This window comes from Carassius auratus, chromosome 48 (genome assembly GCF_003368295.1).
Source record: "Carassius auratus strain Wakin chromosome 48, ASM336829v1, whole genome shotgun sequence".
Classification (NCBI taxonomy): Eukaryota; Metazoa; Chordata; class Actinopteri; order Cypriniformes; family Cyprinidae; genus Carassius; species Carassius auratus.
In genome coordinates, this window is record NC_039290.1 from 5,550,897 (window position 1) to 5,565,278 (window position 14,382).

A 14,382-nucleotide genomic window follows, 5' to 3' on the forward strand; every position below is an offset into this window, starting at 1 on the left:
AATCTGCTTAAAAACCCAATTACGTCTTCAGCTGACAAGTTACACAAACCCGTCTCTGTAACTAAAGACAAAACAATAGCTAATCAAGACACAGCGAACTATGCAGAACTGACACCAGCGACCATCCAAAGAGGTTCGGACGTAACGGGCACCGGCTGTGAAGCCAGACAAAAAGGAAAACGACGTAAGGAGAGCAAAAAGAAAATAGAAGGGGGAGTATTTTGTGACCTGGAAGGTCAAGCGGTACACTGGGGTGATGATGCGGTTTGTGTCTTGTCAAAGCACCCTGGGGGATTAGGTTTGTGTGCGCTGGCAGAGGGCAAGGGTTCAGCTCTGACCTAAAGGAAGAGAATTGAGGCTTCTGGCCAGGAATCCTTGGGTTTCTCTTCAGATGCACATTCCAATGCTGATTCCTTACAGCAATCCGCACATTCCCTACAATGAATTAATTTGACATCACTGAAGGTCTCTGAGGAATGTAACCAACCCATTCGTACTACAATACACACAGTCTCTGCTCCATAAGATGATGTTGTTTCTTAGGTTAGGAAAGCACATTAGAGTCTTTAGTACGAACTGTTGGTATCGTAAGTGCATAGAAAAATATTTTGTAAAGAAATCAAAGACATCTGCGCAACAACACACACTTGTGCTCAAATGGCAGGGAGTTTACGGTGGACTTCTGGGAAAATAACCTGAGCAAAAAAAAAAAATGTTCTAGAGAATTAAGGGGAAAATACCATCCTTTTATTTTCAATCTACAATTTCACAAAACAATTAAAAAAACGTATTTACACATACACGCCAAAAAGGCACTTATTAAATATCCTAAAGTATTTTCAAATATGATTGAATAATAAAAAAAATCCTTCATTTTGTACATCTTCAATTAGCAAAACTACAAAAAGAAAAGGCAAAAACACAAAAAATAAGAAAAATAAACATTAAATAAATAACTTAAACATTAACAAAATATGTACAAACATATGCTTCTTGATTTAGGTGCAAAATGTGCACCAGGAAATAAAGTTAGACAATGTTAATAAACTAGTTAAGAGTTGACAAAGTGATTAAGACACACTGGTCCACATTTTTGAGCCTTGTTAACAGTCATATTATTTGTTACAGAATTATAAACAATATTCCAGCGACAAACAGATTCACATCTACTCTCAGCATTTTAGATGAATCGGAATACTTCAAGTCTATAACTAATATTAAAGTTGCCCGATCAATCTTTGCTAATGGTTTGCATTCAGATTTCAAAAGAAAAGGCCTTTAAACTTTTGGCCCACTCAAAATGACTATCAACCTGAACAAACAGGCTCTCAATTTTTCTGAGGAAACAAGATGAAAACACTACTTTATCATCACTGGATTCTTTGGTTTATATTGGCCTCAACTTTTGGTCTTCAGTTTCCTTTTCACTCGTTTGAAACATGTAGTCTTTGGCTAAGTGTGTCTTTGAATCTCAGTTCGCTTTGTTTCTCACAGTTTGCTTTCCTCCTCTTCCATGGGTCGGTGTAGTCCGGGAATGATCTTCAACAGCCTCCGCCTGAAGCTCTTCTGTTTGGGTTTGCGCTGCAGTGTGCTGAACCCTCCGCACTGCTGCTTTTCTCCGTTAGGCACAGAGGACGACGATGATGATGATGATGACGGCGGGCCTCTCAGGTAACTGCGTGTGCTGGCGCTACGGGTCACGGTGGTCTTGGCTGTAGGAAAGAGCTCGCTGGCGGGTCGGATGAGTCGTGAACGGCCACTTTGGGTCTTCTCTTGGTTCGCATCAAGCTCGTCATTGCTGGCGTTGTTGGAACGCTCCCCCTGGAACATGCAGGTTTGGTAGAGTGGGTCATCTTCATTTGTGGCGGCACTGAGTTGGCTGACGCTGCTGCTCGTGCTGCCAGTGCTGCCGGTGCCGCCGGTGCCAAGTAACGCGCGCATGATTGCAGGGCTTGGAGCTCCCAGACTACCGTACACACCAGCTGACTCCAGAGACTCGTACATAGCCACATCACTCATGACGATGCCTGGGAGAGTTAAAAGGGATAGCTAAATTAACCTTTTAAAGGAGATCCTTTAAGAGATACTGCAGGCTAGTAAAGTATTATGTTGCTACAGTATGTCGGGGATTTAGTTTGATCTTTAATCACACTGGAAAAACAACTTGTGCTTTTAAATATGTTTCTCTTCATCTACCACACTCATAAATCATCTATCACAACACTGTGCTAACAGGAAGTATTTTGTGTTATGCAAATACATGCAGAAGTGCTGAAATGTCAGCCGTCCGACCTTACTGAAACAAGCTCATAAGCAGTTGGGGACGTATCATTCAGAGGTCTGGTTTAGTTAGATCGCTATCATGTGCTAAAAACTTACCATGCACAAGCCGCTGCTCTTGCACCATAAGAGATCTGTATTCATCCCATTTCTCATAGAGGTTTTGCTGGAGAGACAAAAAGAGACCGTAAGAGTCATTTCACGTGTCATTTGGCTGCTCTGTTCAATAGATTTTTTCCCTATCATCATCATAGAGAACAGGGAAGTTCGTGGTCGGCGAGGTCAGACAGCTTTCAGTTCTCTCTCACTGCTATTCGCATCACAAGCAACTTTGTCACAGTTCTTTGTTGTGCTTGGCCATTAATTCAATATCAAATCATATAAAAAAAAAAGTTTGTTTGTAATGGTATTATTAAATCAAATGTTGTGTTTATTGTCATTTTGATGGTTTGTATCTGTTGTTTTCCTGAATTTGATATAATAAAAATAAAACTAAGTTCATTAGGAGTTATTTTCCAGGGATGCACCTATATAGCAAAGAGCAGATACGTATATTTTTGTTATTCACAGAAAACTGTTAAATGGATATAAAAATTCTATTAAAGCATTAAAAACTAAAATCAGTTACTTTAAATGCTAGAAGTAGTTTTAGCCATCACAATAATGTACAGTATGAAAAATGGATATTAATTTTATGGTGTGCAAAAGATTAAACTGAACACTGTTATTCAATTATTAGTGTTTTTTAAGATTAACTTTCAGTGGGCCAGGGTTATTTTAGTATTATTTACAAATCATAACAGATTTTATTAATACCGGTACTTTGAATTAGTTTTTCAGTTTCCGTTTTAGTCTATTTTGAGGTTTTGTCATCTTTGTTTTGTTTTTTTAATAGTTCTATTTTTTATTTTAGTTTTAATAATTTAAATATTTTAAATTAATAAAAATAACAAATAAAATAAAGTGCAAGGTTTACTTCGTTTCAGCTTTCAATTAACAAAATAATTTTGTCATTGTAATGAGACCCTCTAACTTTGTCTGATATCTATATTTATTATTAAATCAGTTTTAGTTTGTATTTAAATAACTCCCCGACAAAAGCCTTTGTGCCAAAACAGGTCTCTCAAATGCCACAGAAGTGACAACCAAAATGAAACCGTATTATAGTTGTATTTAAATTTTATGGTCTAGGCATTTTCTTTCACATATGAGAATGTCCTAAGGAATGTAAAAATGTGCCTTCTTTGTTCGGGCCAGCGCTGTGTCAGCTGTACTGTGGTATGTGAGGATTAGGACTGGCCTGTAACTGGAACAGGTGGGGTGCGAGAGGAAACAGGTGTGGTCAGCACTAGTGCTCGTGTGTTAAACTGGGCTTACATTACAACGCTTGTAAACGTCTCTGTATTGTAGACAACATGCTGCTTGATACGAGCATGTCGGTTTACATTTTGTTTGAGAAACTTACCCTTAGATACTGCAGTCGTGCTTCCAATTCTGCTTTTCGTATAGAGTCGCTGTAGACGGTTTCTAGCCTAGACAGGGAAACAAAATAACACAGCATTGCATGACAAAGTCACTTCCTATATTGTGCGGTATTAGACTTCAAAGCCCCGATCTGTTAAACACTCCAAGTCAAAAAGGTTTTTAAAACAGACTTAAGACCACAACTTGTCTGAATATCAGCTTAGTGGTAATACACACTCCCCTTCCCCCAAATGTATATCATTTCATGATATGCAGCAATCTTCTTTTTACAGGGCTGCTGTAAACTTTCTCATTTACAGCATAAAGCCATGTTTAAAAGTGGAAATAATTGGGTTAAAAGCCGTGGAGAGGGAAGGCATGAACTTCTACGCATTCATGTGGTTCACATCACTGGGCTCCACACTTTATAAACGGAGGTTCATTTTCACTGGCCTTTCATCTTTTATTAAACAGGAAATAACAGGGGCAAGGAGAGTGTGTTTCCAATCAAGTAAAAGTAGATCTAATTTTTCATGCTAGTCAAAAAAAGACGGAACAACTTCAATTTAATTTAATCTTTTAAAACTTCCATTCTACTTTGAGAAAGAGTCAATTTCGCTAATTAAAAAAAACATTAATATGATAGAACATTGATTATGTAGATACCTTATGCTGTTGCCTGATGATTTAATGAGCTGGACGATTTCTTTGTGCCGAAAGCCTTCAACAGAAGTGTCATTCACGCTGGCGATTGTGTCTCCTACAAACCCAAGAGAAGAATGTTAAACTGAGAACAGATCTGAATGGAAATCCAATGTCCACACACTTACAAAGAACGGTGATTGACCATGGCACCAAAACAAGAGTTCATAGAAAACATTTTCAGACAGTGCATTCGGTTTCAGTTTGTTAAATGGTTTTGAACATTTGAGATGTAATGCACACGTTGCATTGACTACTTTTATGGGGCTTTGGTCACCATCCACTTTCATTGTATGGAAAAGGGCAGCATTAACACTCTACTCACTAAACATGTGCATGAATATAAAAATTCTGTCATGATTTATACACTCATCTTTTGTATATTTTCTCTTCGTGACCATTTAGATTTTTTCTCCTTTACAAAACTCAACCTGGAGGATTTTGGGAAGATAATTTACTAAAGTGTTTTGGGACCTATCTGCCAGGGCTGGACTGCATGTGTATTGATAATGTAATGAAATAATAGAAAAGTTTTGGGTTTTCTTGTCGACCTAAGAACAATGAGGTCATGTGCTTTTGAGAGGCCAAAGAAGACAGACAATTGTGCAAAGCATGCAGGGAATGCAGGAAGCAAAACCAACACTCACGCACAGCAACACTGAGTAGGAGTTCCTCTTTATTTCTGATCTGACAACAGTTTATCTACGAGACCTAATTGATACATTTCAGACTCCGGAGGAGATCAACTGAGCCCAGAACAGAGCAAGCTGGTATTTTAAGATGCAGAACTGTTTGTTCTCTTTAAGATTACAGAAAAGAATGCAGATTTTACAATTAAAAGTTCTAGAAAGAGGTAACAATTCATAAAGACCTGAATAGGGCATTATAGGACAGTGGAACAGATGCAATGTTAGAAAAAACATCTTGTTCTACTGGTCAACTTGTTCTCTAAACACTAAATAAAAGTAGCTAACAAGTTTATATAAGGACTGAAACTAATACATAAATGCATATTTAGTTTCCGGCATGTTTCATGTTTTTGAAAGAAAATAATACTTTTATAGAGCTAGGCTCTATAAAAAATATAAAATATAAAAAAGAAAAAAAAAGAAAAAGTGAATTTTAAAAATAAATTAGAACCATTAAATGCAGCATTGGTGAGCATAAGACTTCATATATATATATATATATATATATATATATAAATAAAACTATATAATTGTGCAGCCTACAAAAAAACAAAAAAGCCAGAGTGACTTGGCAGTATCTGGTTTTACAGTTTGAAAAAGTAAAAATCCATATACAGTGTACGTGGGTGCTGCTCTTTGATATTTGCTCTTGCTAAAACAGCAGGGCTGCCACTCAACTGTCATGGTGTTGACAGACTGACAACATCTCCAATTCACAGACTCATTTTACTACAAAACAGGATTTTCAAGAAGTAGATGGAGGCGGCTTTAAAACAAACTCCCTATGACCCCAAGGATCACTCTGAATATTCTAGCCTCTGTGTCAAATGCCGGTTTAGAGCGCGAATTACTGAGCAAACATAAAGGGTGGTGTTAATGTGAGCACACTTACCGACTTTAAGGCCTGCAAATTTAGCAGGACTGTCTTCGTGGACTTTGCAAACAAAGGTGCACATCTCTAACGAGTTCTCACTCTGGTGATGCAGCCCATATGTCTGTAGACACACACAAAAAAAACAGACTGTAAACAAAGCTGGTTCTTTAGCAGAGGGTAGCGTTATTTATAGATATGCAATCAGAGCATGCCAAAATAAACAAAGGTGTGCCATTTTCTTAAAAGCCGTGGCTTATTGTTCGACATAGCATTGCTAAATCAGGTCTGATTGACGCCATAATGTGCTCAATGACTAGAATGTTGACATGCATGGCTTCATAAAGACTGACTGAGAGAGTCAACGGCGTAAAAGAAGCTGAACGTGAGGGGCGGCTCCAGGTGGTTTACGCACATGCAAACATCTTTGATAAACCAGTCACGCCATTTGCAATGCTTGAACAGTACATGCATCTGGCTGAGGCTTACAAAAATGTTTGGCTAATCAGCAGTTTACATTTGAGCACCATTTCTGAGAGTTAACAATAGATGCAGACAGTTTACTTGGTGTCAAAAAACCCATTTTCTTTCTGTAATGTGGCATATTTCTTAATGAAATTATATTTAATGAAATTCAGTCAAAAAGGAATACATCCACAACACCTCATAGGCCAAGTGGTTTGCAAAAACATCAAATATATATATATGGACCTACATACAAGTAGCAATAAAATGTATCCTGCACCAGAAAAATCCTGTGCAGTGCTTCAGTGGACTAGCAACTGGTAGTGGCTATAACATATCATAGTGGTGTGAGATATTTTAGAGTATTCATACTATGAGTTAAGAACACCATGCACTTCTACACAGTGAGAGAAGTTTAAAACAGTCTCTTCCTGTTCTGTCGAGATGCAAAACATCAGCTTCTGCTTCCATTCTAACTGTAATAAGTAGCTCATTGTGAAACGCAAATGCTGATATACTGAAGCCATTTGCATGTTGGTGCCTCTGGTATCAGTGGTACTTTGGTTCATGGATGTGTACAAAAAATTGAAATGAGTGTCTCACTTTGCTGTCAGTTTCCTGACGTGTGTAGAACCCAAATGTTTGCTGTGGCGCCCAATGTTTTCATCAGTCACCACAGAAACACACTGTGGCTCTCAGACGCTCTCACGATATTCACTTTCACGATGAATGACAATTTCTTGAGTGTAACATGCGTATGAATGCCTCATTTCAATAGCTTTGAGGATAAGTGATGAAGCTGCTTATTGCCCATACTGAAACCCAAGGCTGTTGTTGAGGTTAACAGCTTCGTGAGCCGAGGATACTGTTAAACCTCATTCTGTCAGAAAGAAAGGGTGAATCTGACTAAATCTGGGTGACTCTTCATTAAGGCTGTCCTTTAAGGGAAAGTTTACTCAAAAATGAACGTTCTGTCGTCATTTACTCGCCCATGTGTTGTTACAAACTCCAATGACTGACTTAATTCAGTAGAGCTCAAAAAAAGATGTTTCAAAGAATGCTAATGCTGCTCTTTACCAGTTCAATGAAAATGATTTCGGGACTGGGGCTGTCAACTGCCAAAAAAAAGCACCAAAAAGCAGTCAATATGACTTGTGTGCTATAATTTAAGTCTTCTAAAGCCATTCATTCAATTAACATTTAGCTATTTCAGTCGATATTCAATGAAAATCTCGCTTGACAATGCGTCGCCATTCACTTTCATTGAATGAAAAAATATCAGCTCTGACATTCTCATTCAAATTAAAAACGTAATTACATTTTAATAAAATTCAAACGAAAGAAAAGGTTATATGGTTTTAAATATTATGAGGGCGGGTACATTTAGAAACTTTTTGGGTGAACTGTCTATACCCATTGCAATATTGTATGGCCTGGACTCCCAATAAACACACATTTAGAAAAAAACATCTCTGAAATGGGAATCATTTGCAAAGTGTTTTCAAATGTTTGGAATCGTCGGTTTCCTTCCTCTTCCCACACACTCCAACTGCTTACGCGATTCTCTGAGACACTAAGGGCCTCGGGAGATGCAAAGTACAGACATATTTACATAGTAGATACAGGCCAACCGTATCCCCGCTGCTAAGAGACTCCAAAAACAATGTGGTTTACAGCGCGCCATCCTAGAAAACAATTCATTTCTTAAAATGTCGCCTCTCATGTGACAGAAACTTGATGTTATATCCTGTACTAGAGGACATGGCAGGAAAGGAGGGGTCCTCCATCCTGCATCTGAACTATTATACATTCCTAAATATAAACTAGCTATCTGGTACACGTCAAAAAAAAACAAATGACGCACTGCTTTGAAGCAGGATAAATAATTACTAATGCAGAGTTCATAATCGGTTCCACATTGAGGAACTGGCCTTTGATAAAGTGAAAATTGAACACGAGCAGGTTCTCACACCAAGAGGGATTCACTACAACTAGATTACACACTTAGCTAATACTTGTTTCTGTCAAAATGAGGTCAAATAAAGATAACGGCTATTTAACCATGAATAGATCCTTCATCCAAGGTCTTACTTTTCTTTAATTCTGAGAAGCCCACCCACATGTACATACAAACCAAGTCATCTTAGAAAGGTTTTACATTTTTACCACCATTTCAGACACGTTGAATGAATTCAAAGAGTTTTTAAATCCCTCTTACCTGGATCTCGAAGCCAAAGGCCTCCTTCTCTTTCTTCATTAGGATCACAGTTTTCCTGGAAGGAAATGTCAAAATTCTATTAATAGGAGCAAAAAAAGGGGCTACTGCACAGAGACAGTCTAAGGAAAGTGTTGTTCTAAGTGGTTTTGTCTCAATCTATGACCTTGACTGATGGTCAGTGCTTACAAGAACATGGATGATGAACGATACACTGAGGAAATGCATAATCAACCGCATGATGTTGATGTTTTGAAGGATTGAAAAACAACAAATTCTGGGTGTGACACTGGATCTGAACAGCTCATTTTCAAACTATGTTTTTTTTTTGTGCGCTTTCGGTTTCACACTGTTATACAGTCTGTGTTTCTACAATTCTCAATAACAACGGCCTCAGGGTATGATTGACTATGGCACAGGTGAGTTTTAAACCGGAGATGACTTCTGTTGGGATAAAATTAGTTGTCTAGATTATAAAGCAATCTCGGGATTCAAATGTGTCCAATATACCATGACATGACAAGAGTCGTGTTTTTATTAATGCACTCATACAACATTAGGCAATTATGAATTATGCATAAACTAAAGAATAAAAGAATGTTTAAGGGCGGATATTTTTTATTTCCATGACACCTCGGAAAAGGTGTGAAAGACAAGGGTCTGACGTTTCCATGACAGCCGCAATAAATAAAGTGTATTAAAAGGAAGTAACAATGACACATACATGTACACCCCAAACAAATCTGTGAAGCAGTGGCAATCTCACCTTTGTGGTTCTGGAGAGTGCGAAAGGGGTTTCCATTTCTGCAGCCCACCATTCTGTTCAGCAAGATAGAGAGATGATGAAGAGAAAAACAGGAAGACATCAAGAGAGAAAGAGAATGAGTGTCTGTGACCTTTGGAATATTTGCCCCCTGATCAACAGGTCTTTTCCCAAAGTCTGAGATGTAGGTTCTGCAATAGGGTCATTACACACACATGCTGTTTAACAGCTTGGATGACATCACCGATATAACCTGAAATGCATGTTTGTCTGCCGCTTTCACTTAACCATTACTGTCGCAGCTTTCTTTGGTTTGGTCTCTGATCTTATTTTATCTCCAGACTAGGTAGGTTTATCGCTGTAGGCGTCTCTGAAATTATCACAAGGAGATCTAAGATGCGTCCAGGTTGGTGAATACAAGTTCTGTCATGTGCTAACAGCTGTACTGATGTTCTGGCTGATAATCTTGAAAACCCAACCTAAACTGCATGAAGGACATAAGAATTCATTCATATTATGCCTGCTCTTACAGACACCCATTCAATCGACCCTAAAAACTTCAGCTTCCCACAAAGTGCACTTTCTGACTACATGAGCACGAACCCTCGAAAGCTAGTAAATGTTGCCTTTCTTTATCTTCGTACATTTTGAGAATTGTCGTAGGGTCCCACTCAATGACTTCATTTATTTCCGTGTAACTAATAGGGTCCCTCGGGGGCAGTTGGATGGAGTAGCAAAGCTCTCTGCCGCATAATACCCTGTTGTGGTCTGGCGTTCACACAAAGTGTAGGAGTCCAGATACAGAGAGCTGTTCATAAACCTGCCCTACAATCCAAAACTTGTCATGTAGTACTCCACTGTGAGGAAGCATTGTTTCAGACTAATTTCGGCAAATTAAAAAACATTTAAATGTTGCTGGCTAGCTTTGAGTAAAGTGGCAGTCAAGGAGCCATTGTGTTTGACCTTAAAATTGAAAAAATGTTGATCATTCTGCCCTAATTCAAATCATTTTTATATTTTTACCCCACATCCAAAAGACTTCATATTTGTAAACAGCTACATTTTCTTAAAGGGATAGTTCACCCAAAAATGTAAACGCTGTCATCATTTACTCACCCTCAAATTTCAAAACTTTGGACATCACTGACTTTCAATATATGGATAAAAACATTAAAACAAAAACAAAGAAAAACAAACAAACAAAAAAACAACTAAAACAAAACACAGAGAAGAAAGAGTCATATAGGTTTGGAATGATGGGGTAAATAAATGACAGTATTGTCATTTCTGGGTGAACTATCCCTTTAAGAATTTCAGAGCCATAACACATACTAGATTATAGATGTAGTATTAATACAAACACCAAACACCTACCAGGAAATACTGAGATCATATCAGACCTATTTGAATTTCAAAGGCCATTTCATTACACGGTCAAACCAACCAACACACTGACCCCTGGCCACTCAGGCTTTTTCAATTCTGCTGTAAATTCAGTTCCACACCACAAAGGTCACAGACAATCCTGAGGGGACTTCACTGCCCCGGACACTTGGCCAGGATCCATAAAATGGCCCGGCTGGCCACACAGGAGGCAGACTGTAAAAGAGCAGGCCCAGAATTCATCAGAGACGAGTTGTTTACAGTTACTCAAGAGAGTTGTTGGAGTCAGACCTGCGTGTGGGTGGTCCAAACACACCGGGAAACACTTTACACCACGAGTGACCATGAAACACACTCCAGTGTGTCTAAACCCAAGGGCCAGATTCACCCAGACACACATCCGTATGGTCAAAACCCAAGAGAACAACTTTTTTTGCCAAGCAAGAGTACATTGAAGAATTGACCAGCAGATTTATGTCTCTCTTTGGATTTGGAAGGAAGTGTTGGAGACTTTGTACTAGACATTGGCAATACCATCTATGTGTGTGCATCTATCCATCTAATAATAATTTTCAGATATTTAAATATTACATTTTCATTAACATTATTATTATCAAAACATTTTCAGATATTTAAATTGAAATCTAATTAGCATTTGTGTTATTTATATTATATATATATATATATATATATATATATATATATATATATATTTTTTTTTTCTTTCTTTTTTTATATAATTTATATGAAAATGTATTTTATTTTTATTATTATTGTTAACAGTTAAATGTTTTTATAAATGTATATGGAAAATATATTTTCCTTTTTTTTGGTGGGGTGGGGGGTCACTGTTTAGCTTATAATGCTAAAATGAAAAAAAAAAAAAAAACTTCATCAGATAATGATTGGTTGCAACCTCAAACAACCACAACAACAACAACAAACCTGAGCATACATTTTCACAAGGTCCGAGGTAGTATGCTAACAATGAATAAAGTTATTTTCTCACAGTGATGCAATGCCATTTCTGGGTGCTATCTAACAGTAAAAGTTGTCTGAATATTGGTCAATCTCTACTTTCAATGGCATGATATGAATTATTGCATGTATTGCATGCAAAATAATTATTCAGGGTCACGCAGAAAATGAACAAGTGCAACCACTTCTAAAGTTCTCCATGACTGCTCACACGTACACAATCAAATGAGGTTCTTCAGAGGAGCCGTCACATACTGATGGTCACAGATGCACAGGTGTGAATGAGCGCAGGTCAAGAAATTCTCTACATGCCAAGCAAAGGGTGACAACTGCATGAGCCATTCAGGACAAGACTCAAACAGGGACATCAGTCTAATTGAGTCTAACTGCCTCAACTAGCCCCACACAGCTGTGATTCTTAATCCTAGAGTACTTGAGTATTGCATATTTTGAATATCTCATACCCAGTTCATATCATCAAATGAGCTGACAATAATATATATAAATCAGGTATTTAATTAAAAGAAACAACCGAAATGTCCAGTTCAAGGCTACTCCAAGACCAGGTTTGAGAAACACAGTCTTTCTATAATGTTACATCCATATAAAAGCTATTAAGAGAGGAGGAGCTCAACTTGTGTGCCTTCAGACTAATCAGACTTGAGTGTTGTATGCACACTGCTGGTTCTAATCGAAAACCGTTGTTTCTGTGCCTAATTAAGTCCAGACAAAACCAAACAATGTATTCAAGATGTCCATACATAGAGGGCAGATATAAAAGAGAGGCAAACATGTAATATTACTTCTCAAGTTTTGACTCCAGTAGCTGTTATTAGCATTAGAGATGAATTATGAGTTCAGTTTTAACTCAGTAACATGCTGTGGAAACTACAACACAACCTTGCAATAGCCAAGAAATGGGTTAAGATTATTCAGGATCAAGATTTTCTAAGCATTAAAAATAAGCATCTGAACTCAAATCAGACTGAAATAATGCCAATATTGCTCTAAACCCAGCCTAAGATGGTTTGCTGGTCTTAAGTAGTTTAAGATGGCTACCCTACCTGACCTTCTAAAAATTGCCTTTAAAACCAACCAAAACACATTTTTGATCATAGGCTGGGTGACTAAGACCAACAAATCATCCTACCCTGGACTAAAACATGTTTTCCCCCAGAAGGGAATCAAGAGTAGATAAATATAATCACATGTACTTAACACATAGCTAAATATTTTCATTAATATTTATCCATGGTACATGTAAACACTTTAGTCAAATACAGCGAATTGAATCTTGAGGTTCAAATGAAATGCTCTAACCTTTTTAAAGTTCCTCGGTAGGGTCCCTCCAGAGTAAGCGAGGGTCTTGTAATTATAAACCTCAGTGGAGTTTGAGGGTCCACGGTCCACAGTCCCACAGCTGTCCGATTTGGAGGACGTTAAGTAGATCTCTCCACTGTCATGACACAAAGAACCGCTGTCCGGCTCTTTCGAGTTAAGCTTCTTTACGCGTCGCAAAGTCATATTTTTCATTATCCGTGTGTCACTCAGTAAGAAAGCAACAGTAGATGAAAGATGAGTGAGAGATGAAAGTACTGATTGTAGGTGAAAAGCCACCCACTCTCCACCAGCCAGCGTTCTGACGTGCAACAATCCCCAGCTCTAGCTCAGTATCAGCAGCAGCATCTGCGGACAGACTCGAAACGCACATGTAAAGGAAATGAAAATGAGGCGGGAACAAGCGATCGGAGAGACGCTGAAACCTTCAAGGGGGCGGGGCCACGCCATTGGCGCGATGTGATTGGTTGTCATGCACAGAAGCGATGTTTTGACCAAACAATGAAGCCAAGTGAAACTGTTTAGCAAGTATAAATAGTATTATTTATGATTACATTTAAGTCTTTTAATAGGCGCTATTATCAAGGATGATTTACTAAAAAGCGAGTCTTACACATCATGATGTACGCTTGTAAACATGATTATTATTATTATTATTTATACCAAGTCGGAGGTTTTGAAATGCGAGTTAATTAAACAGTACATTCGTAATATTTATGCTGTTTGGATATGAAAGAAACTTACTTTTAGCCACACCATTCGACTCAGCGTTTCACTGACTCGATGAATCATTAAGTTATTGACTTGAGAACTATTCCAATACGTTTTGTGCTTGTTCTCTTTACCGAATCTTTGAAAAGATTCAACTTAAAAGAACAATTAATCCACGAATCAGAATCAGACATCGTTAGCGGTCAGTCAGAGTATACTGAAGTTTGAGATTAAACCCCTACATAATAAAGCAATAGTATCAATATTTTAGTTAAAGAAATTTAGCTATTTTAATATTGATATATATTAATTATTGGATTATCATGAGTTATTATATGTTTTTTTTAAGTATGTACAACTAATTGCTATATATATATATATATATATATATATATATGAGAAAATGAAACGGCACTTGAACCCAGTGTCTGATCAGGCTGGTGTAAAATGAGTTAAACTGATGGCTCCCTCTAGTGCTCATATGCGGTTAGTGTTGAAGCAAATTATGACATTATGGAACTTG

The 14,382-nt window shown here is 37.7% G+C and overlaps 1 protein-coding gene across 1 annotated transcript; it reads right to left on the reverse strand.

Annotated features, from left to right (window-relative positions):
- Positions 1-730: 730 nt before the first annotated feature.
- LOC113065616 (general receptor for phosphoinositides 1-associated scaffold protein-like) lies at positions 731-13,535 on the reverse strand. Its single transcript, XM_026237025.1, has 8 exons — positions 13,131-13,535; positions 9,453-9,505; positions 8,690-8,744; positions 6,028-6,130; positions 4,411-4,504; positions 3,746-3,812; positions 2,380-2,446; positions 731-2,027 (listed from the first exon to the last, which is right to left on the reverse strand). Exons 1-8 carry the CDS (start codon positions 13,341-13,343, stop codon positions 1,489-1,491), a joined length of 1,191 nt encoding a protein of 396 aa, XP_026092810.1. The 5' UTR covers positions 13,344-13,535; the 3' UTR covers positions 731-1,488.
- Between the last annotated feature and the right edge of the window lie 847 nt (positions 13,536-14,382).